The following is a 23929-nucleotide window of genomic DNA, read 5'->3' as shown; positions in this document are numbered from 1 at the left end:
AATAAAGTAAATGCACTCAAATAATGATGAACATGAGGAATAATGTAATCACCAAATCGAATTTAATGGGACGCTAGTATAAAAGTTTATTACTTTGAAATCTCCTTTCAAATGAGTGCTATGAGATGAGCAAGAAAAAAAAAAAGGATGTAAAAAAAAAAAAAAGACTGTAAATAGATGACACCATCCCATTACATTTTCTTATGCCCCCAGATTATACATCTGTATAATAAAAGTCCTTTTCAAATTAAACATGAAATCCAATTTCTATTTTTATTAAAGAATTCATAGCTGTTGTAAGCTCATTTAAAGCCAATCAAATATTGTCTGCCCCTCCTCTATGTCTTAGGTATTCTCTTCACTGTTTAATTGTGTAGCCAGGGCATGGGGGGTGGACATCGGGTCCCCCATTCTGGTGCACAAACAAGATTTTGAGATGATGCAAGGCTTGCCTTAATAACAGTGTCCACAAAATGGCTCCTGCCTGCTTACTATAATTATGAATTTCCAGACTGAAGGAAACAAGATTCAAATAATTTATATAGTGTAATTAAAGTTCATTTTGCTTGACTAATGTGATAAAATAGGATTCTGAATTATTTTTTCTGGTGACAGGTCCCCTTTAAGGAAGTTACTGTAAGGAATAAATACATCCCCTTGAGCAATTGCTTAAAAATATATTTATCTTTTCAAAATAGCTTCAATGGTAATTTAATTCATTTATTAAACAATACATATTGTTTTATAGTAAAAACTCATTTTTTTCCAGATGGTCATGTTTAGGCTGATGGGACACGGTGTTTTTTCAGCTGGAGGAGTGCCTGGAACCACCCCTGCTTCTCTATACTCTCTTGGATGGTAAACATCTGACAGCCCCAATCAGGGGCTTCTCTATTTGGCAACACATCTCATGGAGTACAAACGAACAGGTGGCAACCGGGAAACAATTCATCCAGAGTGGAACCAAATATAGGGTAAAAATTCGTCTTTATTGATCCAAATTAAAACCATGTGTACAAGCGGGCAGGGAGAGTAGCTTGACGCGTTTCGTGACTAATACGTCACTTCATGAGAAGCTCAAGCACCTCCCTTCAAAGAGCACATTTATAACCACCACCAATAAAAGAATAGACGCACCAATTAAAACGTCACGGTAAATGCGTGTAAGCCAAATCTTACCATACATATGATAACATAAAGAGCATTGAATGGCATTTCGGGCAATAACCTTAATAAATCAAAAATTCTAAATAATAATATAACAGAAATAAACTATTATAATAACAAAGGGACTCAAAAATTGCAAAAGTACTCACTGAGAGAAAAATATCTCATATGATACATTGTATATCAATATTATAGTTGCAATTGGTTTGAGTGACAAAGTCTGATATTATTTGTATCAATTTAAATGTCAATTCAAGGAAGGCAAGTGCTGGCATATAAAATATATAATGAGAAAGAACACTTCCTATTATAGTAAGAAAGAAAGATTCAATGTACATTAAATATTAAATACTAAATACATGTGTAATGATAAAAACCACGTATTAAATATTATTAATCATTATATATTAAAGACCTGATTGATCAATATACAACCGGATACTGGTGGTATGAAATTAACAACGCTTACAAATGATCAAAATCGATCTTGAAAATGACAGATACTCCACAAACCAGTTAAGTTCCCACTCTCTATTTAATCCCCTAGGTGCAACTGTACATAACTTATAAATCCAAAAAGCCTCTTTTCTGAGTAGTGAGGTCTCAATATCACCCTTGCGAGCTCCAGGAACAACCCTATCTATGATTTGAAAGGAAAGACAAAAATCACCGTTGTGGTATTCCAATACATGTTTAGCAACTGCAGAACTAGAATCATGTCGAGCCACACAGTTTAAATGTTCAGATATTCGCTTCCTTATAGGTCTTATCATTTTACCTATATATTGTAAACCACACTGGCAAGTGATGAGATAAATGACATTCTTAGTTCCACAATTAGCATAGAAATCAATCTTAAAATGTCTAGGGCTATTTTTACCGTCAAATTCTTTGGAAGTATTCATAAACTTACAAGCAGGAGACACCACATCTATAACAGCCTTTAACATCCAACCAATGTGTTTGCCTGTGGGGCTTAGAGTCAGTAAATAAACTAGGGGCTATAGTAGAACCTAAACTAGACCCTCTTTTATACGTGAAACATGGTTGGGGTGGCAATATATCTTTGAGGTTAGGATCCTGTGCCAGGATTTTCCAATACTTTAGAACAGTTTTGCGAACAAAATGACTGTCACGAGAGTAAGTGGTGATAATACGAGGGAAGTCATTATTCACATTACTCCTTCCTGTTCGCCGACTGGGTTCTATGACTACTTCTATCAACAATTTTGTTTTTATGAGTGCTCTTAACTTTCAAAAGATCTTCACGACAGCTCTATCATAAGCCCTCTTGATATCCCAAAATGGGTATCCCCTCTCGGTGAACCGATCCCTTAATAACATGGCTTGATGGTTAAAGGAGTCCCATGAGGTACAGATCCTGCGAAGACACAAATTAAGATCAAATCGTCGATATAATGAAAATATTGTACAATATGCCCGCGGAAGGGGTTGTTATCACCATATATGAACAAACGCTCTCACCATCCCATAAAGAGATTCGCGTACGAGGGGGCAAACCGTGCACCCATCGCTGCTCCTCTCCTCTGGAGGTAGTAGGAGCCATTGAACATAAAATAATTGGTATTCAACAAGTAATCAAGAGCACGTAATATGAAATCATTTTGGACTCCTGAATAGAGACAAGAATGACAACCAAAACTCGATGGCTAAAGCTCCTCGTACATGGTCTATGGAAGAGTACAGGGCAGCCACGTCCATAGTGACCCACAGGAAGGATGATTTCCAAAATACATCACTAATTTTATTAATGCAATCCGTGCTGTCCCTGAGGTAACTATGTAAGTTCAAAACAATGGGAAGCAGGAGATGATCCACATATTCTGATAAATGCTCACTGAGAGAGCCAATGCCAGAAACGATAGGTCGGCCCTGTACATTACTTATACTCTTGTGAACTTTTGGTAGCCAATGGAAAATGGGAATACGTGGAGTGGAACAATTCAAATATACAAATTCCTTCTCAGTTAATATCGATTCATTTTTCGCCCAGTCCAAAAGGTCAGATAGTAAAAGGCTAAACCTGCCCGTGGGATCATTATCAAGAAACTCATATGTGTCAACATCCTGTAATTGTCTCATAGCCTCAGATATATAATAATCTGAGTCCAGGACAACCACTGAACCCCCCTTATCAGCATTTTTCACTACGATGGATTCGTTAGCGTTTTAATACATGAGTGATACTACAAGTTCCCTGTATAACTCAGCCTGCAGCCTTGTGCCTTTATATGGTCACAGAACAACCCCTCAGTGACTTCTAATATCCTTATTTACAGTAGGGGGTACATTATCCCTTATAATACAAGAGTTCCATGTTCCAGGCCAACATCCTTAATTTAACCAGTAACCTAATGTGTGGCATTATATCAAATGTTTTCGCAAGTCTAAGTAGATCACATTCACTGCCATCCCAGAATTGAGGTCCCTGCTCTGTGCTGCACTTACCTACACTATCCCCCTGTACCCTGATATACACCTCCCATCCCCCCATATACACTCTGTGCAGCACTTACCTACACTATCCCCCCTTTCCTTAGTGCTGCAAATCCACTTTCCCCAAGATGCATTGCTTGTACACCCCAATAAACTGAGCCCTGTGTAACCCTGGTGTATCCTGCTTATATGCTCCCTCCTTAATAGATAGCAGTGAGATGGGAGGAGGCTGTATGAGGTTAATGCCAGAGAGTGGGGGAGGATACAAGCACAGAGGGATGACAGCCTTGACAGGACTACGTGGAAGACACGCATTTTAAGACAGCATCAGGAGTAGTATGCCGGCTCTCAGCATGTGATACTCACATATCGGAAGAGGCTGCATTCAGATCTCTCTGCTGCCCGCAAAACTTCTTTCAGTCTCAGCCCTCGTTGCTCAGTCTCCACCCCCGGTCTGCCTCTTCAGCCCTCCCTCCTCCCTCTGTCCTTACATGCTTGCCGTACTCGTAAAGCAGACGGCATGTCACGGATTCTGAAAGATAAGCTAATTAGGTGGCATAGCAGACAAGAGTAGTGCCGCATCTAATAAGGCGGCGGGCGGCCCACTTGAACACAGTATTGAGCGGCCCCTCGGGCATTTGCCCGAAAGGGTAAATTACCAGTCCGGGCCTGGACAATGGAGTCTGCCAGTTCAGTAGAATCCAGCATTAAATCCTCCATGACATTCAAAGCACATAGATCATCAAAAGAAAACCTATCATCAACACTGGCCTGATCAGTATAGTCACCCATGATCGGATCCAACTGGGTGTGTAAACTTCGAACCTCGCCAACACTATTAAGAAGACCCAACTGTGAATCAATCAATTCAGGAGTAGTATTAAAATGTCTCTTTAGAGTTAGTTTGCGAACAAAGTTCTTAATCTCAAGAATAGTATCAAAAGTTTGCATACAGCGGTCCGGAACAAAATTCAAACCATAATTTAGAACTCTCTTTTCATTATCAATCAACATGTGCCTGAACAAATTTATCACATTACAGGATGGAACCTCCATTATATGCTCCCCTTCGAGGGTTAATGATCTTTGTTGCTGTGATTCTTTTTGTTCCGTTCTAAACCCCTGGCATCCACCGCTCCTGGTTGACTCCGTGTTTTTATGCGATGCCTGTCTATAGGGGCCCTCCTGTAATCCTGTGGCTCTTGATGTCTGGTGTCCTCTTCGGACTCGCTTCTCTATTTGGCTCAAATATATCAAATGAGAAGGTCCTGCATACCATCAGCCTTAAGGTCCTGCATACCATCAGCCTTAAGGCAAGATACTGGCTATTTTGTTACTGTTTCAAGGATCAACGTGTTGGTAGCAGGTATGCTGGACTTACTTGTTGCACTTTTTCCTATTGGGAATCTTTTTTTAATGGTTTATTATTTCAAAGCAAAATTAATGTATGTGAAAATAATTATTTTAACAGTGCTATTCTCTTGTATTGTAGAAACACAAATGTAATGTTTCTCACCATATTTACTGTTCCTCAGGAATAATAAGAAAATACCTTGTAACTAATGGTATGGATAATAGGGGCCATTATACAGAAAGCTCCAAAATGCAGGAAGGTTATCTGATATAGACTAAATTTAATGAAGGAATTCATATTTTAATTTTCACTGTAATTAGAAAACAGGACCTTGTACTTGATCCCAACTAAGATAAAATGAATCCTTATTGAAGGCAAAATAATATCACTGGTTTAATTAATTTTTAAATAATTTTTAGGTGACTTTATATGACGGCGTACACATTAAAGAGGACCCCTTATCCAGAAAACCCCAGGTCCCAAGCATTTTGGATAACAGGTCCCATACCTCTACAACAATTGTTATTTGTTATTGTTTATGGGTTTTTTTTAAATAAGATTATAATTTTATTTGGTTCAAGATCTTGAGGGATCTGGTTAAAAGAGACCGGAAAGTATGGGTACAATTTTAATCAAATAATTCACAATATTAAAAATGATTTCCTTTTTCTCTGTAATTATAAAACTGTGACTTGTACTCGAGCCAACCTAAGACACAATTAATCCTTACAGGAGGCAAAACAACTGGGTTTATTTAATGTTGAAATAATTTTTAGTAGACTTAAAATATGGAGATCCCTTATACAGAAATCCCCAGGTCCCAATCCTTCTGGATAATAGGTTCCATAACTGTAATACGGAGCACCAGAGAATATGTCCTAAGCAGGGTGCCTGGTATATAGACTCTGTGTGTATTTGTACGTCAGTTGATTGTTAAACATATACTGACACCAGAAATTAAACCTTTTTAACATCTATTACAACACTGTTTATTTACAATGTTGCCATAAAAGGATTTGCCCAATGCTTTTTCATTTTCTGTGTTGTCTATGAGGGGCTGCCATACTTGTGTAGCAGCAGTCCATTAGCATTAGTAACTGATAGGTTGTGAAGGGACAGTCAGGTTGGCAAAACAGTCAGGTTTAGGAACGTCAAGTAACATTTACAAAAGCAAAACTATTAGTAAAAAATGATCAACATGACGTAATGGGAACTTTTAGGCTTAGTCCACACCAGGCGATTCAGGGGGAGATTTAGCGCCCTGGCGACTAATCACCTCTTCTTTGACACACACAGCGCTTAATTTTCCGAAGTTGCGTGTGTCATAACGCAGGTGACTCATTACAGCAGGAGAAGAGGAAGCGGTTCGGGAAGATTAGTCGCCTCAAAGAAGAGGCGATAGTCGCCAGGCGCTAAATCTCCCCGAATCGCCTGGTGTTGACTAAGCCTTAATGTCAGTGTTTTGAAGAGTAGTCAGTAATACTTTAAGTTAAAATTGCATATTATGGGGGAAAACGGCTCATCACGTTTTCTCCATTTAACCACCTCCTTTGATCTCCAGCAGTGGACAAATACACCTACCCATAAGGATGGTCACTGCATAGATCTTGTCTTTACCAAAAACCTAAAACTTTCTACATTTAACATTGATCCTTTTCCTCTCTCTGATCACCATCTTATCTCTTTTTCTATCTCGCACACTCCCCCCTCTGCTAACCCTCAACCAACATTCTGGTTCGCAACACTCGTGCTGTTGATGTAACTGCTCTATCTGACTCTCTCAGTTCTAGCTTCTCCTCCATCACTACTTCCTCTGATCCTGATTCACTGGTAAATACCTACAACTCGGTTCTGTCTGCTGCTATCAAGACCCATGCCCCTCTGCAGCCACAACACAGTCGAGCCCTCAATCCCCATCCCTGGATGAACGTCCAGAAGCGATTTCTGCAGTCCTGTACACGAGTGGCAGAGCACAAAAGTGGATTTCCTAAACTATAAATTTCTCATGGCCTGCCTTGGCACTGCCCTATCCCAGGCTAAACAACAGTACTACAATACACTCTTCACACCATCCACTTCCACCTCTCGTCTCAAACCCTTCTATCTTGCTGCTCCTTACCTCTGGAATTCCATCCCTGAATTCCTCCGTAAGGAACACTCTCTCAATCTCCTCAAGAAAAAACTAAGAGCCTACCTTTTGGATCACTAGAACATTAGCTTAGTCATGTGCCTACTGACTATGCCTTACCATGTGCACTTTTTATCTCCAATTTGTACCTGTATGTTAGCCTCCCATCCACTATGGGGCAGGACCCTCCTTCCCACTATGTCTATTACCACATAGCACTTAAGCTCCTTGTCCTTTGATTCTGTGTATATTTATTATGTGATTTGTCTCCCCAATGTATACTTATATATATTGTACTTTTAAGTACTGTACAGCGCTGCGGCTCCTTAACAGCGCTTTACAAATAAAGTTATACATACATACATAATCACACTGCAACAACCTAGGGCTGATTTACTTAAGCGTTAAGCTTTTCCCCTGCCTGGGCACATGGTGTGTTTTAGGATTACCAATAAAGTTTCTTCGTTTTAATCAAGCTTGGTTTCCCCGCGTCCTGTGTGATTATGCTGTCCACTAGTTTGCTCAGCATTTGCACGACCGCAGCCAGAGCGGTTCCGGACAAATTGTTCTGACCACAGGCTTGGAGACTCGCATACTGAGCTGCAGTGACGGCGTGTGCCCCCACACTTCTGGATTATAAGTACACAGAATGTATTATTAGAAAGGCAAATACTAAAATCTTAGGAAAATGAATATAAAGGAAACGTTATTAATAGCCGAGTAGGCGTGCTTTTTCACATTAGTGAGATAGAAAACATGGAAACACCATGTCATAAAACTAATATGGTAATTATAACTCATTATAAACACAAGTATGAGATAAATCACCAACGCACAGCATAAAAACATGGAATGAATTTGGCTTGCACCCTAGAACCTGGTCTATAGTAGTCAGCAACTGTGTAGGCTGTTAGAAATACTGCGTAAGAATTTATCACTTCCCACTTCTAAAAATAATACGCTTGGTTTTGGAACCAGAAGAGACTGTAACTAGAATGCTTATTAAGCTGCAAAATTTCTTAGCCTATCATTGTTACTGTCATTTTTTGTTTAAACGAAAAATGGAATAATGGTTTTAAACGTGTCAGAGTAGAAAGGTATAGTCAGGAGCAGAATCATGCTAAAGATAGTCACACTCCATATAGAACAGGTTGTGAATAGGGGTAGGCATTGTCATCCATTAGTCATGCACTGATCTGTATCCAGCTATTACTCACTAGCAGAATTAAACTTACAAAAAAAGCAGAAATAGTACCAAGTAAATCCTAGCATCAACCGCAGCTGTTTATCATATAGACAGCCACTCTGAATGTTGTGAGGGCATTCAATAAATGTAGTCTAATTAAGCATAATGATGTTAAAAGAATAATTAACTATAGCCATTCCCAGAAGATCAAAAGTGAACCTGAGCAGATCATAAAATATGAATTTGCAGGAATATTAGTTAAGCATCAAAAGCGGGTTTGCAGAGAGCTAATTGAAAATGAATTTCTTGATTAAAAATGAAAATGAATGCACCCAATCTTTCCCTAGAAAAGCAAATATATATTTATGCTTAATGGTTGCCGTTGAGAGGTAGATTTTCAATTACGTGTAATAAGAATATAACCAAATCTTGACTCATCAGTTTACAATAGGCTGAAAGTGTCCAAGCGTGTACTATACACGAGTATACAAAAGTTACATAATGCAGAGACATCACCCTCGAGAAAACTGAATCTGGCACTTTCCAGACACCTTTCACAAGACCATATATATTGTGTTAATAGTGACTACTGGACAGTGCTTGGAGCATCCAGGCCTAAAAATAAAGGGTACCTAATAATATTGTCATTAACTGCAGTGTACAGATATGGGACTTATTATTCAGTATGCTCTGGTCCTGCGGTTTTCCAGATAAGGGTTTTTTGGGTAATTTGGATCTAAAAAAATATTTAACCATTAATTAAACCCAGTAGGATTGTTTTGCCTTCAGTAAGGATTCATTTTATCTTAGTTGGGATCAAATACAAGGTACAGTTTTATTATACAGAGAAATAAGAAATAGTTTTTTAAAAATTGCATTATTTGATTGAAAAAGAGTCTATGCAGATATAGGCTTTTTTGTAATTTGAAACTTTCTGGCTAAGAGGTTTCAAGAAAATGGATCCTATATAGTTTAACTTGTGTGGCTATTTAAATAAAAAAAAAGGAGGAAGGAGGACATTGGTAAAGTATGGCAATAAGTTTGGAGGGATATTTAAAAGAGTAAAGAAGCAAGAATATAGAAGACCTTTTATTTTGGATATGGGGCAGAATACTATACAGAAATATCCCACTACAATTAAATCTAAAGAATCTATAACCATAGACAAAACCATAAACAAAACACTCAATAGTATGTAATGCTCTTAAATATTTTGTCTCCAGTGTGTAAGCTTTACTGGGGCAGAGAGTTATGTCAATGATGATTAATCTCTGCACAGCACTACAGAATATGTCAGTGCAACATACAGTGGTGTGAAAAACTATTTCCCCCTTCCTGATTTCTTATTCTTTTGCATGTTTGTCACACTTAAATGTTTCTGCTCATCAAAAACCGTTAACTATTAGTCAAAGATAACATAATTGAACACAAAATGCAGTTTTTAAATGAAGGTTTACGTTATTAAGGGAGAAAAAAAACTCCAAATCTACATGGGCCTGTGTGAAAAAGTGATTGCCCCCCTTGTTAAAAAGTAACTTAACTGTGGTTTATCACACCTGAGTTCAATTTCAAAGGTTATAAAGCCATTTCTAAAGCTTTGGGACTCCAGCGAACCACAGTGTGAGCCATTATCCACAAATGGCAAAAACATGGAACAGTGGTGAACCTTCCCAGGAGTGGCAAACCGGCCGACCAAAATTACCCCAAGAGCGCAGAGACAACTCATCCGAGAGGCCACAAAAGACCCCAGGACAACATCTAAAGAACTGCAGGCCTCACTTGCCTCAATTAAGGTCAGTGTTCACGACTCCACCATAAGAAAGAGACTGGGCAAAAACGGCCTGCATGGCATATTTCCAAGGCGCAAACCACTTTTAAGCAAAAAGAACATTAAAGGGATACTGTCATGGGAAAAAATTTTTTTTTCAAAATGAATCAGTTAATAGTGCTACTCCAGCATAATTCTGCACTGAAATCCGTTTCTCAAAAGAGCAAACAGATTTTGTTATATTCCTTTTTGAAATCTGATATGGGGCTAGACATATTGTCAATTTCCCAGCTGCCCCAAGTCATGTGACTTGTGCTCTGATAAACTTCAATCACTCTTTACTGCTGTACTGCAAGTTGGAGTGATATCACCCCCCTCTCTTTTCCCCCCCAGCAGCCAAACAAAAGAACAATGGGAAGGTAACCAGATAGCAGCTCCCTAACACAAGATAACAGCTGCCTGGTAGATCTAAGAACAACACTCAATAGTAAAAACCAATGTCCCACGGAGACTCCTTCCATTACATTGAGAAGGAAAAACAGCAGCCTGCCAGAAAGCATTTCTCTCCTAAAGTGCAGGCACAAGTCACATGACCAGGGGCAGCTGGGAAATTGACAAAATGTCTAGCCCCATGTCAGATTTCAAAATTGAATATAAAAAAATCTGTTTGCCCCTTTGAGAAATGGATTTCAGTGCAGAATTCTGCTGGAGTAGCACTATTAACTGATGCGCTTTGAAAAAAACATGTTTTCCGATGACAGGATCCCTTTAAGGCTCGTCTCAATTTTGCTAAAAAACATCTCAATGATTGCCAAGACTTTTGGGAAAATACCTTGTGGACCGACGAGACAAAAGTTGAACTTTTTGGAAGGTGCGCGTTCCGTTACATCTGGCGTAAAAGTAACACAGCATTTCAGAAAAAGAACATCATACCAACAGTAAAATATGGTGGTGGTAGTGTGATGGTCTGGGGTTGTTTTGCTGCTTCAGGACCTGGAAGACTTGCTTTGATAGATGGAACCATGAATTCTACTGTCTACCAAAAAATCCTGAAGGAGAATGTCCGGCCATCTGTTCGTCAACTCAAGCTGAAGCGATCTTGGGTGCTGCAGCAGGACAATGACCCAAAACACACCAGCAAATCCACCTCTGAATGGCTGAAGAAAAACAAAATGAAGACTTTGGAGTGGCCTAGTTAAAGTCCTGACCTGAATCCTATTGAGATGTTGTGGCATGACCTTAAAAAGGCGGTTCATGCTAGAAAACCCTCAAATAAAGCTGAATTACAACAATTCTGCAAAGATGAGTGGACCAAAATTCCTCCAGAGCGCTGTAAAAGACTCATTGCAAGTTATCGCAAACGCTTGATTGCAGTTATTGCTGCTAAGGGTGGCCCAACCAGTTATTAGGTTCAGGGGGCAATTACTTTTTCACACAGGTTTGGATTTCTTTTCTCCCTAAATAATAAAAACCCTCATTTAAAAACTGCATTTTGTGTTTACTTGTGTTATCTTTGACTAATAGTTAAATTTGTTTGATGATCAGAAACATTTTGTGTGACAAACATGCAAAAGAATAAGAAATCAGGAAGGGGGCAAATAGTTTTTCACACCACTGTATATAACTAATCAAAATTATGTACTGCTTTATGTTAAGCATAAATTATATAAAGTAAAAAATATATAGATGATATAGAACTCCATGTAAACATACCAGAGATCAGTGGTAAACTTGTAGAACATGTAAGTAGTAGTATTAGACTGGCAGCTTGGATGCTTACAATGCACTCAACACTGATAACGTTTTTTCATCAATAATTTTCACATTTTTATCAATGAAAGCATAATAATGGAAGAATCATTAATGACCTTCAATCGATAAAATGTCCTTAGGCAGCCCAGGGACCCTAGTTATTTAAGAGATTACAGTTACTAGTGGGCCACAAGAAGGACCTTAATTATACTTATTTTCTTAATAAAACTCCTATTTTCCAACTGAAGACTAGTTCCCTCTTGATTGGTGTAAAGAACTGGTAACATTCAGTCTCTCTCAGCTGGGCCCTTGTTACATTGTGTGGAGGGGGGAGATTAGAGTAGTGAAAGTACATATCTCTGCTGCAGTAGTGAAATAGATGTCAGAGGTACCGGAATAGCAACAAAAGGTGTATTTGCAAAAAGCTACAAGGTTAATACAACATTAATTGAGGTAAATGTACTGCAGCAAAGTTATAGGCAGAGCATGACAATTGCACCACTGTGGAGACTTTCAGGTTTTTAGACTACCGATGAGTAGTCGTGATCCCCTCTAGTAAAAATGTTCAGGGAGTAACTACTAATCTGAATACCTTTTCTCATTGTGGCCCCTTCACACTAAGGTCAGTATTGCCTTGGGAAAGATACCTCTAACTATCAATCCTCAAAGGTAGAGCTATTTCTTCTGCTGTCCCTGTTCCCTGGCAGAACTACAGTGCTGTACATTGGTACTGGCTGGAATCTATTTTAGCCACTTCCCATCATTAATACAGAGAACGGTGAGAATGTACGTGCATACTGGACCTGTGATCCTGGCACTGTTTATTTATTTGGGAGGGTTTATACCTATCAATTTTGCTTTAGTATTAGTTCATATACAAGATTTCTGCCACACAGAGCATCTCTTTTCAGTAATTTAAGATAAGCATACCTTTATTTCAGAGAAAGGACAGTCATATTTTCCAACATACAGAAGACCAACATTTCGCGTCAGAAGTCTGAAAGTAAAAATAAATATTAGAACTTAGAATAGAATTAGAATATTAATATTCTAATACTAAAATATTAGTACACCAAAAGAGTTGTAACATTAACAAGAAAAAATTGAAGAAATTGAGTAGAAGCTCAGTTTTACATATTAATATTTTAAAAAATCTAAAATAATGCACAATACATAAGTTATGAGAACTGTAATAAAACAGAATAAACAGAAGATACTTAATTTGAATGGCTATATAGTACATAATCTATATGATACAGGCAGATTTATATACCAACCGGTGTGGCTACAGCAAAATTCTAAGCCTAACTTTATTCCCACTCCCTAAACCAGGGGTCCCCAACCTTTTTTACCCGTGAGCCACATTCAAATGCAAAAAGAGTTGGGGAGCAACACAAGCATAAAAAAGTCCCTTGGGGTGCAAAATAAGGGCTGTGATAGGCTATTTGGTAGCCCCTATGTGGACTGGTAGCCTACAGGAGTCTCTACTTGGCACTATACTCAGTTTTTATGCAACCAAAACTTGCTTTCAAGCTTGGAATTCAAAAATAAGCACCTGCTTTAAGGACCCTGAGAGCAACATCCAAGGGGTTGGAGAGCAACATGTTGCTCGCGAGCTACTGGTTGGGGACCACTGCCCTAAACTGAAGAAGTAATAGCTGTTGAAGATTACCAATCCAATGGAATTTAATTTGGCAGACAGACAGACAAATGATGACTCAGATAGCAAAATGATAGCAAAAACATTTTAAGAAATTTTATAATGATTCTAAAAATGATCATGATAGTAAGATTAACTACTATATCAAATGATTAAAATATATTTAAGTCTATTTTTAAGTATATTACTGTATAACACAACTATAGAATCTTTAGAGTAGTAATGATTCAGGACTAAAAAGTTGTCACAGGAGTTTCCCATCTTGGATTTTGTTAGGAGTGGGTGTGAAATGGCCGAACGATAGAATTACGATACGCCAAGGGGATCCGACGCGCCGGTCAGTTAAAAATCATACATGATACAGGGCTATTTAATAAATTCTGATGCTAATTGTGTTGGTTTCTGATCTGCCATGTAAGTGACAGTAGCACAGAGCATGTGCAGTGAATCAAAAGGATTGCTCAACAGTCCTAATAAACCCATTTATTTCACTTGATTCTTAAATGGGTTCTTCTGCTGAATACAATATACATACTTCTAAAACAATTACCAATGATTTTTTTTTTTTATAGTTTGTGTTTTTTAAATGATTTCATTTTTTTTATTGTACAGCTCTCAGGTAAAACTAAGATACTAACAAGGGAGCAGTTTTAAAATCAAAATGGAAGATAAATAGTAGAGGACACAGGAAAACAAATATTACATAAAAACTGAAATCCCATAGTTTGATTGTATGATATTATTTCACATCACGTTTGCTGATCTGTCTAGCTAACTACATGGATAGCAACAGGATTTCTAGATGAAGAACCTGGTTAATAGGGAAATTTATACTTTTCAGGGCATTAAATTGCCAGGTGTACTTTACCGACATGTACAGGGTTGCCCAACATCAGACATTTGTGTTACTTGTGCCAAGTCTGACGGCCAACTTAATTGGAAGCCTGACTAACTAAATTCTCAAATTTTAAATTCTATGCAATAGAAAAACGCTGTTATTTTACAAAGTTATGAACATATATGAAAAGCACTCCGGTCTTATGTTCAGGTTTTATCATGTCTATCTTTAGTTTCTAGGAATTCACATTGTAATAATACTTATTTTCTTTTGCAGAGAACAAGGCAATGCCCTGCAGAACAGAGATATAAGATGTCCTGCAGCTAGACCAGCTTCACTCACATTTGTTGGTATCAATCAAACATACCTGCCATCACTTTAACACAGGGAAACAAATTGATTTGTCTATACATAACTAGATTTTCATTCCTGTTGGACAACAGGGAATGTTAATAATAGATTTATTAATAATAATGTGAAAAGGCTTTTACATTTTTACAGCTGCTACAATGTTTATAAAAGTCCCCTTTTTGGATTTGTTACTATGACAAGTCTGCTTTTGTTATAGCTCAATAAATATGGCTTTTGTTGGAACTGTGTTTTGATTTAAAAAACTAAATAAAAATTATATATATATATATATATATATATATATATATATATATATATATATTTTTTTTTTTTTTTTTTATTGTAATATCCAACCCCTGCTTAACTTCAACTTTGTGACTGATGCTTAAACATTATCCTGCAGAATTTGTTGATTTTGGGTTGAATTCATCCGACCCTCGACAACAAGGGCCCCAGTCCCTGAATCAGCCCCACAGCTTCTTCTCGGAATGCGGTGTTCTTCTTCTGCCATGCAAAGTGCTTTTTGTTATGACCAAATAAATCCATGTTTGTCTCATCAGTCCAAAGCACTTTGTTCCAAAATTACTGTGGCTTGTCTAAATGAGCTTTTGCATACAACAAGGTACTGTGTTTGTGGCGTGACTGCAGAAAGGGCTTCTTTCTCATCACCCTGCCATACAGATGTTCCTTGTGCAAATTGCGCTGAATTGTAGAACGATGTACAGATACACCATCTGCAGCAAGATGTTCTTGCAGGTCTTTGGAGGTGGTCTTTGGGTTGTCTGTAACCATTCTCACAATCATCTGCATATGTCACTCCCGTATTTTTCTTGGCCTGCCAGACCTAGGTTTTATAGCAACTGTGGCTGTGGCCTTCCATTTCCTGATTACATTCCTTACAGTTGAAACTGACAGTTTAAACCTCTGAGATAGCTTTTTGTAGCTTTCCCGTAAACCATGACCTATGTTTTATAGCAACTGTGCCTGTGGCCTTCCATTTCCTGATTACATTCCTTACAGTTGAAACTGACAGTTTAAACCTCTGAGATAGCTTTTTGTAGCTTTCCCGTAAACCATGATACTGAACAATCTTTGTTTTCAGATCAAATGAGAGTTGCTTTGAGGATCCTATGCTGGAGAGTCAAACAGAGGCACAACTTGCAATTGGCCACATTAAATACCTTTTCTCATGATTGCACACACCTGCCTATGAAGTTAAAGGCTTAACGAGATAATCCAACCAATTTGGTGTTGCCAGTAATCAGTATTGAGCAGTTACATGCATTCAAATTAGCAAAATTACAAGTGTACCCACATTTTTGCACAGCCAGTTTTTCACATTTGATTTAATTTCATACAACTCAATACTGCTTCACTAAAAATCTTTGTTCAGGAAACACCCCAGTACTCAGATGTCCCTGGGAAATGAAAGACCTACCACTGTTATCTTTATTGTTTAAAGTGGAGCAAATTATTATGCAAGCTGAGAGGGCTTCCCAAACATTTTTATATATATATATATATATATATATATATATATATATATATATATATATATATATATATATACATATATATATATATATATATATAGATATACACACACACACACACACACACACATTCACAATATTGCTGCAGACCACCCTGGAAGTAGGACAAGGGCATAAAAGTTATAAAAGAAAATAAAGTTTGTCAGTATTAATGTGTACAGTGAAGTTAAGTTCGGCAATAAAGATTCTTTAGTGAGCAGCAGAGAAATCGAGGACCAGGAGATGAATACCCATGAGCCATTTATTACATCTTTTTTCTCCGTTTTTAACATGTTGTAACACAGGTCACAGAATTTATCAGTAATGTGCGATCTTTCACGAAAATGATACAAAATTACCAATGATTTGCGACAATAATGTTACATATTGTTATATAACATACAGCCCCATCATTTAAACACCAGACACATGCCCTTGCTGCATACCCCAGCTGCATGCAAATCTACTGCTTGGTACTCTTAAAGGGGGATACTGTTTAAAATGCGTTAGTTAATAGTGCTGCTCAAACAGAATTCGGCATGGGGCTAGACATATTGTCACTTTCCCAGGTGCCATCAGGTCATATGACTTGCGAGGGGGAGTGATATCACCCCCTCCCATCTCTACCCAGCAGGGTATAAACAGAACAATGGGCAGCTAACTAGTTAGCAGCTACCTGACACCTCTACTGAAGAAACCCTGCTTTTTCCTGGTTAGGTGCTATTCTCATGTCTAGGGAGCACGCCCCTAGGTGGTGGTAAATACCACGGGAAGGGAAGAAACAATAGCGCTCTCAAAGCAGTTTCATCTGGCTCCCTCCACACCAATATTACAGCTAAAAAAATGTGTTGGTTCAAGAATAACATTTTAAATGGTAGAGTTAATTATTTGCAATGTAAACAGTGTAATTTAGTAAACCGTGACAGAATCCCTTTAAGTATAGGGGCCTGGTCTAAGTTCTCACTGTTGGTTGGTTTAATCATATGTGCACTAAGATAGTTCATATAGTTGAGCCACTGGTTTCACCTATAATTTTATTTTCTTTGGGGACCAGGCAAGACCCACCATCCGAGGCATAGGTAACTGATTAGCTAATAAATAGATGACTCTGAAGGCATGGCCTTTCTAACTTTGTTAGACAGATCTGTTTCTTTTTACACAGATTTGATGAAAACAAACATTCTACCATGGATGTGATTTACTTAGACTTTGCTAAAGCATTTGATACAGTGCCACACAAAAGGTTACTGGTTAAATTAAGGAATGTTGGCCTGGAACATAGTATTTGTACCTGGATAGAGAACTGGCTAAAAGCTAGACTACAAAGAGTGGTGGTAAATGGAACATTTTCTAATTGGACCAGTGTTGTTAGTGGAGTACCGCAGGGCTCTGTACTAGGTCCCTTGCTTTTCAACTTGTTTATTAGTGACCTGGAGGTGGGCATTGAAAGTAGTTTCTATTTTTGCAGATGATACTAAACTGTGCAGAAATATAGGTTCCATGCAGGATGCTGCCACTTTGCAGAGTGATTTGTCTAAATTGGAAAACTGGAAAATGAGATTCAATGTTGATAAATGCAAGGTTATGCACTTTGGCAAAAATAATATAAATGCAAGTTATACACTAAATGGCAGTGTGTTGGGAGTTTCCCTAAAATGAAAAGGATTTAGGGGTCTTTGTAGATAACAAGTTGCCTAATTCTGGGCAGTGTCATTCTGTTGCTACTTAAGCAAATAAAGTTCTGTCTTGCATAAAAAAGGGCATTAACTCAAGGGATGAAAACATAATTATGCCTCTTTATAGGTCCCTGGTAAGGCCTCATCTGGAGTATGCAGTGCAGTTTTGGACTCCAGTCCTTAAGAGGGATATAAATGAGCTGGAGAGAGTGCAGAGACGTGCAACTAAATTGGTTAGAGGGATGGAAGACTTAAATTACAGTATGAGGGTAGACTCTCAAGGTTTGGGTTGTTTTCTCTGGAAAAAAGGCGCTTGCGAGGTGACATGATTACACATTACAAGTACATTAGAGGACATTATAAACAAATAGCAGGGGACCTTTTTACCCATAAAGTGTATCACCGTACCAGAGGCCACCCCTTTAGACTAGAAGAAAAGAACTTTCATTTGAAGCAACGTAGGGGGTTCTTCACAGTCAGGACAGTGAGGTTGTGGAATGCACTGCCGGGTGATTTTGTGATGGCTGATTCAGTTAATGCCTTTAAGAATGGCTTGGATGGTTTTTTGGACAGACATAATATCAAAGGCTATTGTGATACTAAGCTCTATAGTTAGTATAGATATGGTTATATATAATTTAATTAAAAGTAGAGAGGGATGTGTGTATGGATGCTGGGTTTTCATTTGGAGGGGTTGAACTTGATGGACTTTGTCTTTTTTGAGTTTTGAGTTTTCTTGAAACATAAGAGCACAAGAGAATGCTAAAATCAAACTACAGTATCACATTTTATATCACATTTATGCATACACAGCTAGGTGTAATGTAGAAAAGGACTTGCAATATGTAAACAAGGAAATGCTTCAAAATGCAGACTTTTTACGGACTAAGACTTGTTTCTGCCCAGCTGCACTTCTGCCATTAGACCCAACGTCTTACCAAACTTTATTTGGAAAGCATTCCATTTCATAATAATTGTGCATTAATAACACTAACAGAAACGGGTTTTAAAAAATACATGTACAGGATACCTTACCTGGAAACCTGTTATCAAGAAAAATCTAAATTACCAGACGGCTATCTTCCGTGAAGTCACCTTATAACAAGGCGGCACTATTACAAAGGTAACGGTTGGCTGACATTATATTGTGCTTTTTTTACCTCTGACTTCACAAAAAAACCAAAACAACTGGTGTTACAGAGGGTGACGTAATTAAATTAATATAACTTGTGTAAAGAATTAACTGGCAGTGAAGCAAAGGTGGTGCTTAGTAACGCCACTATTCTTGGGGACAAAATTCCCTGTGTTACCTTTTAATAACATTGACAGCAAGCCTAATTTTCAACAGCCACGTCATAATGGTAAAGGTGCTACAAAGTGCAAGGGGCAGTATAGGAGGGGACATTAATGGTGTGTGTGAAATTTTAATCAATGTTGCAGATATAAACACATCAATACAGCGAGATAATAAAATGGATAGTTGTGTATTAAAATGCACAGATCCATAACTGAAATGTTGCAGAAATAGTTCACAGTGTATTATTTAAATTTTTATGCTTGAGCATAAGACGGTTTTCCGAGCATCAGATTGGCAGGTTTTCTGAGCAAGTCAATAAAATGGCCTTAGAACGTCAACAACCATTGAAACCAGTGGAAACTTTAATTGGTGAAAGTGTCAAGCAGTATATAAAGCAAATGCCTGCGGAACAGAGGAATATTTATTTTACGTTTAATATTTGCACAGACTACATGAAAGGAAATGTAATTTACAAAGAACATTGTGAAACAAAAGGAGCACCCTTGTGCCTTATGTACGCTGGGTGAAAAAAACGCAAGCAGAGGCAGAGAGAGGAGATGAGAAAAATGCTAAATGCATTTTCTCATGATGTATAGTTCGATTTGAATGTGATCTGATTTTGTATAAAATGAAAAACAAGTTGCTGATTGCACTGCCTTCTAACAATTATCTGAGCTGACTACTTTAGATACCATGGAAAACCAATATGATGGTATGAATATATTGACAAGGCAGACTTACTGTTGCTAAAAGAAATGTTAGTAAAAAAGCGTTGAGGTTATTAAGAAGACCAGGAAATGAGAAAAAATAAAACGGATTGCTGCAGCACAGGCGCAATAGCAGAACAGAAAGACTATTTCTGTACAGATAAAAAAAAAAGTACAATAACTTCACAGCTATGAAATTAAAAAAAAGCTATAACAAGCAGCTATGAAGTGGGATCTATTATCTGGAATGCTTGGGACCTGGGGTTTTATGCAATTTGGATCTCCAACTCCTAAGTTTACTGAAAAACATTTTAACATTAAACAAACAAAATAATATATTTATTTGCCACCAATATACCTAGCATAGTGTGCTATATAGTTACCAACAAGTACAATATACTGTTTTATTATTACAGGTATGGGACCTGTTATCCAGAATACTCGGGACCTAGGGTTTTCCGGATAACTGTGCACTGGCGTTGATTGATTGATTTTGTCAATCTTATTAAACATGCAGTAGTGTGTTCTGATTTGTATTTTTCCATTGATTGACACAGTGCTGTGTCTTCAATATTTTGATTATAGGATGAGGGGCTCCTTTCAAAGATTTTACCTACATTATAGGTACCGTATATACTCAAGTATAAGCCAAGTTTTTCAGCATCCAAAATGTGCTGAAAAAGTCTACCACGGCTTATACTCGAGTCAGTGGGCAGTAGCTGAGATTGCAGTCACTTTTAATCATTCCTATACCAACAGTTTGCTTGGGGAGAGACTGCAATATCACACAGCGCCCTCTGTTGGTTATATGAAAGAATAACAGTGACTGCAATATCACACAGCGCCATCTGTTGGTTATATGAAAGAATAACAGTGCACCCTCTGTTGGTTATATGAAAGAATAACAGTGACTGCAATATCACACAGCGCCATCTGTTGGTTATTTGAAAGAATAACAGTGACTGCAATATCACACAGCGCCATCTGTTGGTTATATGAAAGAATAACAGTGCGCCCTCAGTTGGTTATATGAAAGATTAACAGTGACTGCAATATCACACAGCGCCATCTGTTGGTTATATGAAAGAATAACAGTGACTGCAATATCACACAGCACCCTCTGTTGGTTATATGAAAGAATAACAGTGCGCCCTCTGTTGGTTATATGAAAGAATAACAGTGACTGCAATATCACACAGCGCCCTCTGTTGGTTATATGAAGGATTAACAGTGATGGCAATATCACACAGCACCCTCTGTTGGTTATACGAAAGATTAACAGTGATGGCAATATCACACAGCACCCTCTGCACATGGTAGTGGGACAATGCACAATGAACAGTAATCCGTTGTGCAATTCTCTGTCACCATCAACTTTGCAAAGAAGTCCGGTTGATCGCTGGGGGGGTCGATTTGGCGGAATATACGCTGCTGGGAGACAGGGCTGTAGTTGTGTCTAGGCTTATACGCGAGTCAATAAGTTTTCCCAGTTTTCGTAGGTAAAATTAGGTACCTCGGCTTATACTCTGGTTGGCTTATACTCGAGTATATACGATAAATTATATTCGTTTTAATATTCCGTTTGCCCTGGTGTGCTACATTTATATATAGAATTAATTTATTGGAAATGGTTTTCAGAACATAGATTACCTGGCATATTTGTCATATAATCTTGCTTTAGATAAGTTTTTGGAGTTTCTATAGGCATTGCTGCAGCATACATTAACATTAGGCTAGCAGATATAACACTTGTATGAAGCAATAAAATGTTAGGTAGCTATGTCCCTTCAAATATTAAACAGGAAGGTGTATCATTACATATGACCTATTTGAAGAGCAAGTAAAGCCCCAAGTAGTAAATGCATGTTTTAAATTAATATTAAGAATTGGTATGCTATGCACCTTTCTACTAGTCCTGTTCAACCCAACTATATGTTTGGATTCCATAAAGCAGCTACTCCTGCTCTCTATTCACAGGGTGGAAGGAGAACTAGTACCCATGGGATGTGGTAAAACAGCCCTATTCCCTATTACTAATTGAAATAGTATAGACTTACTTGGGGCTTTAGCTGGTAGTTGGGAAAATGAAGCAATTACCAACATAAGGGGAAATTTACTAAAGGCCGAAGTGGCAAACGCCGGGCGACGTCATTTCGGCACTTTCTGTCGATGGCATAATTATGCCAGCGAAGGAGATAGACTCTGGCGCAACTTCGCATTTATAACGCCAGGCGAATTTTCACTCTGGTGAAAGAGCATTACTACGCAAATTCACTAGGTTTTTTATTTTAGTCCTCAGACCAGGCGAAGTGCAATGGAGTAGATAGGACTTACTTGAAATTGTGTTGAAAATTTTTCTAAGTCCCAAAAAATGCTGGCGTCTTTTCCTTTTTACAGGGTGATAGGCTGAAAAAGATCAAACATTTTTGTGGGGTACCCTCCTTCCCCCCTACATTTGATAACATATGGCACCAAAACTATACTGTGGGCACATGTATAACAACTCTATAATTTTATTAAGGTTCCCTGGCCTTGTGTAATGTATTTGATGCAGCATATACGGCCATTGTACTTTAACTGCACGCCGTATGCAAATTAGCCAACGCTAGCGGAACTGCTGATAGTATTTTCGCTAGCGCAACTTCGCAATCGTTCGGTACCCTGTGCGCAACTTCGGATCTTCGTGAATTAGCATTATCCAGACGAATTTACACCTGGAAAAGTGTTGAGATGTGCGCGAAGCCCTCACTGGCGAATTTTCGCAGGTAAGTAAATTTGCCCCATAGTGTGAACTAAAATTACATCATCTTTGTTTTAGAGCAGGAGTGCCCATATTTTACTAATGTGAGGTCTACTTTTAATGATGATGTCCCATTATAATCTACAGTAAATAAAACATTTTGTGCATTCTGTGGAAAATATTACTTAAATATTGATTTATGAGTAATTGTATATTGCTATATTTTACAAACAACTATTTCTTATATAAATTTAACCTAATAAATATTTGAATAAAAAGAATGAAACAGGGGGGTGATTAAAGCTGGCCATAGACGCAAAGATCCGAACACACGAATCGAAGAATCGTACGATTTTCGGACTGTGTGTGGAGAGTCCCGACATTTTTCGTCCCATGGAGATCGGTCGTTTGGTCGATCAGACAGGTTAAAAGATTTCTGTCGGCTGCCGATAATATCTCTGCATGTATTGCCGATCGTCTTCAGTGGGAGACTGTCACTAGCTTTTGTCAGCCATAACTTTTGTACGATTTGTTACTTTATTTGATCTAAATGGTTAGTGGCAGGTCGGGAGATGGGGAAGTCCGATCGTTCGAGGATCCGAACGATCAGATATTTGCATCTATGGCCAGCTTAAGACAAGCTTTGTTGACTCAGTTTGTTGACATTGTCTTGAGATCTACTGGCCACCAGCTAAAGGTTTACAGGTAGATCCCAATCTACCTTTTGGACACCCCTGTTTTAGAGTACTTGAAAAAAAGACATAATGGTGGTCTTTTGAGTAAGAGTTATTAGTTAAAATGACCAGATGTTGGCTTACAGCTTAGAAAAAGAAATCAGATATCAGCGCAGCAATTTCTATTTCAAATCATACTCTCTGAACTCTGTTCCAAGAATGACAAGTAATTTAATAGATGCTGTCTATAGTAGATCTAAAAACCTATTTCAGTAAAAAAAGGTCACATACTGGAATATACACAATAGCAATTAAAAGCCAATTAAAACAATTATTGCCATGCCACACAATCTTAATGTACTGTGTTTCTTTTACAGAATTACATTAGAGAAAATTCTAAAGCTTGTGGAATGTGGCTTGTGCTATAACAGAATGCAGAATGTTCCAACACATGAGCACAAGAGCAGAACATAAGGCGAGATTTTCCTTTTATTAGTCTGTCAGTCAAGGACTTCTCAAGTGGAATCCCCCACCCACACCAGAGAAAAATAAGGAACACTCTGTTATCTATTCTTTCCAGTTACTGGTTTACATGAAAAACAAGTGCCATTAGACCCTGGCTAGTTGGAGGTGGGTGAGCAT

At 38.0% G+C, this 23929-nt stretch overlaps 1 protein-coding gene across 2 annotated transcripts in view; it reads right to left on the bottom strand.

The window, feature by feature from the left end:
* The window catches only part of rngtt.S (RNA guanylyltransferase and 5'-phosphatase), a 157255-nt gene that overhangs the window by 6374 nt on the left and 126952 nt on the right, over positions 1 to 23929 (bottom strand). For both annotated transcript variants that reach the window (XM_041563968.1, NM_001090763.1), the window contains 1 exon segment: positions 12743 to 12809. In XM_041563968.1, coding sequence (XP_041419902.1) covers positions 12743 to 12809 — 67 coding nt within the window.

The sequence above is a fragment of the Xenopus laevis genome, chromosome 5S (assembly GCF_017654675.1).
Source record: "Xenopus laevis strain J_2021 chromosome 5S, Xenopus_laevis_v10.1, whole genome shotgun sequence".
In the NCBI taxonomy this organism is placed as follows: Eukaryota; Metazoa; Chordata; class Amphibia; order Anura; family Pipidae; genus Xenopus; species Xenopus laevis.
Note: the sequence above shows the minus strand (reverse complement) of the source record. Positions and strands in the feature narration are given on the sequence as shown.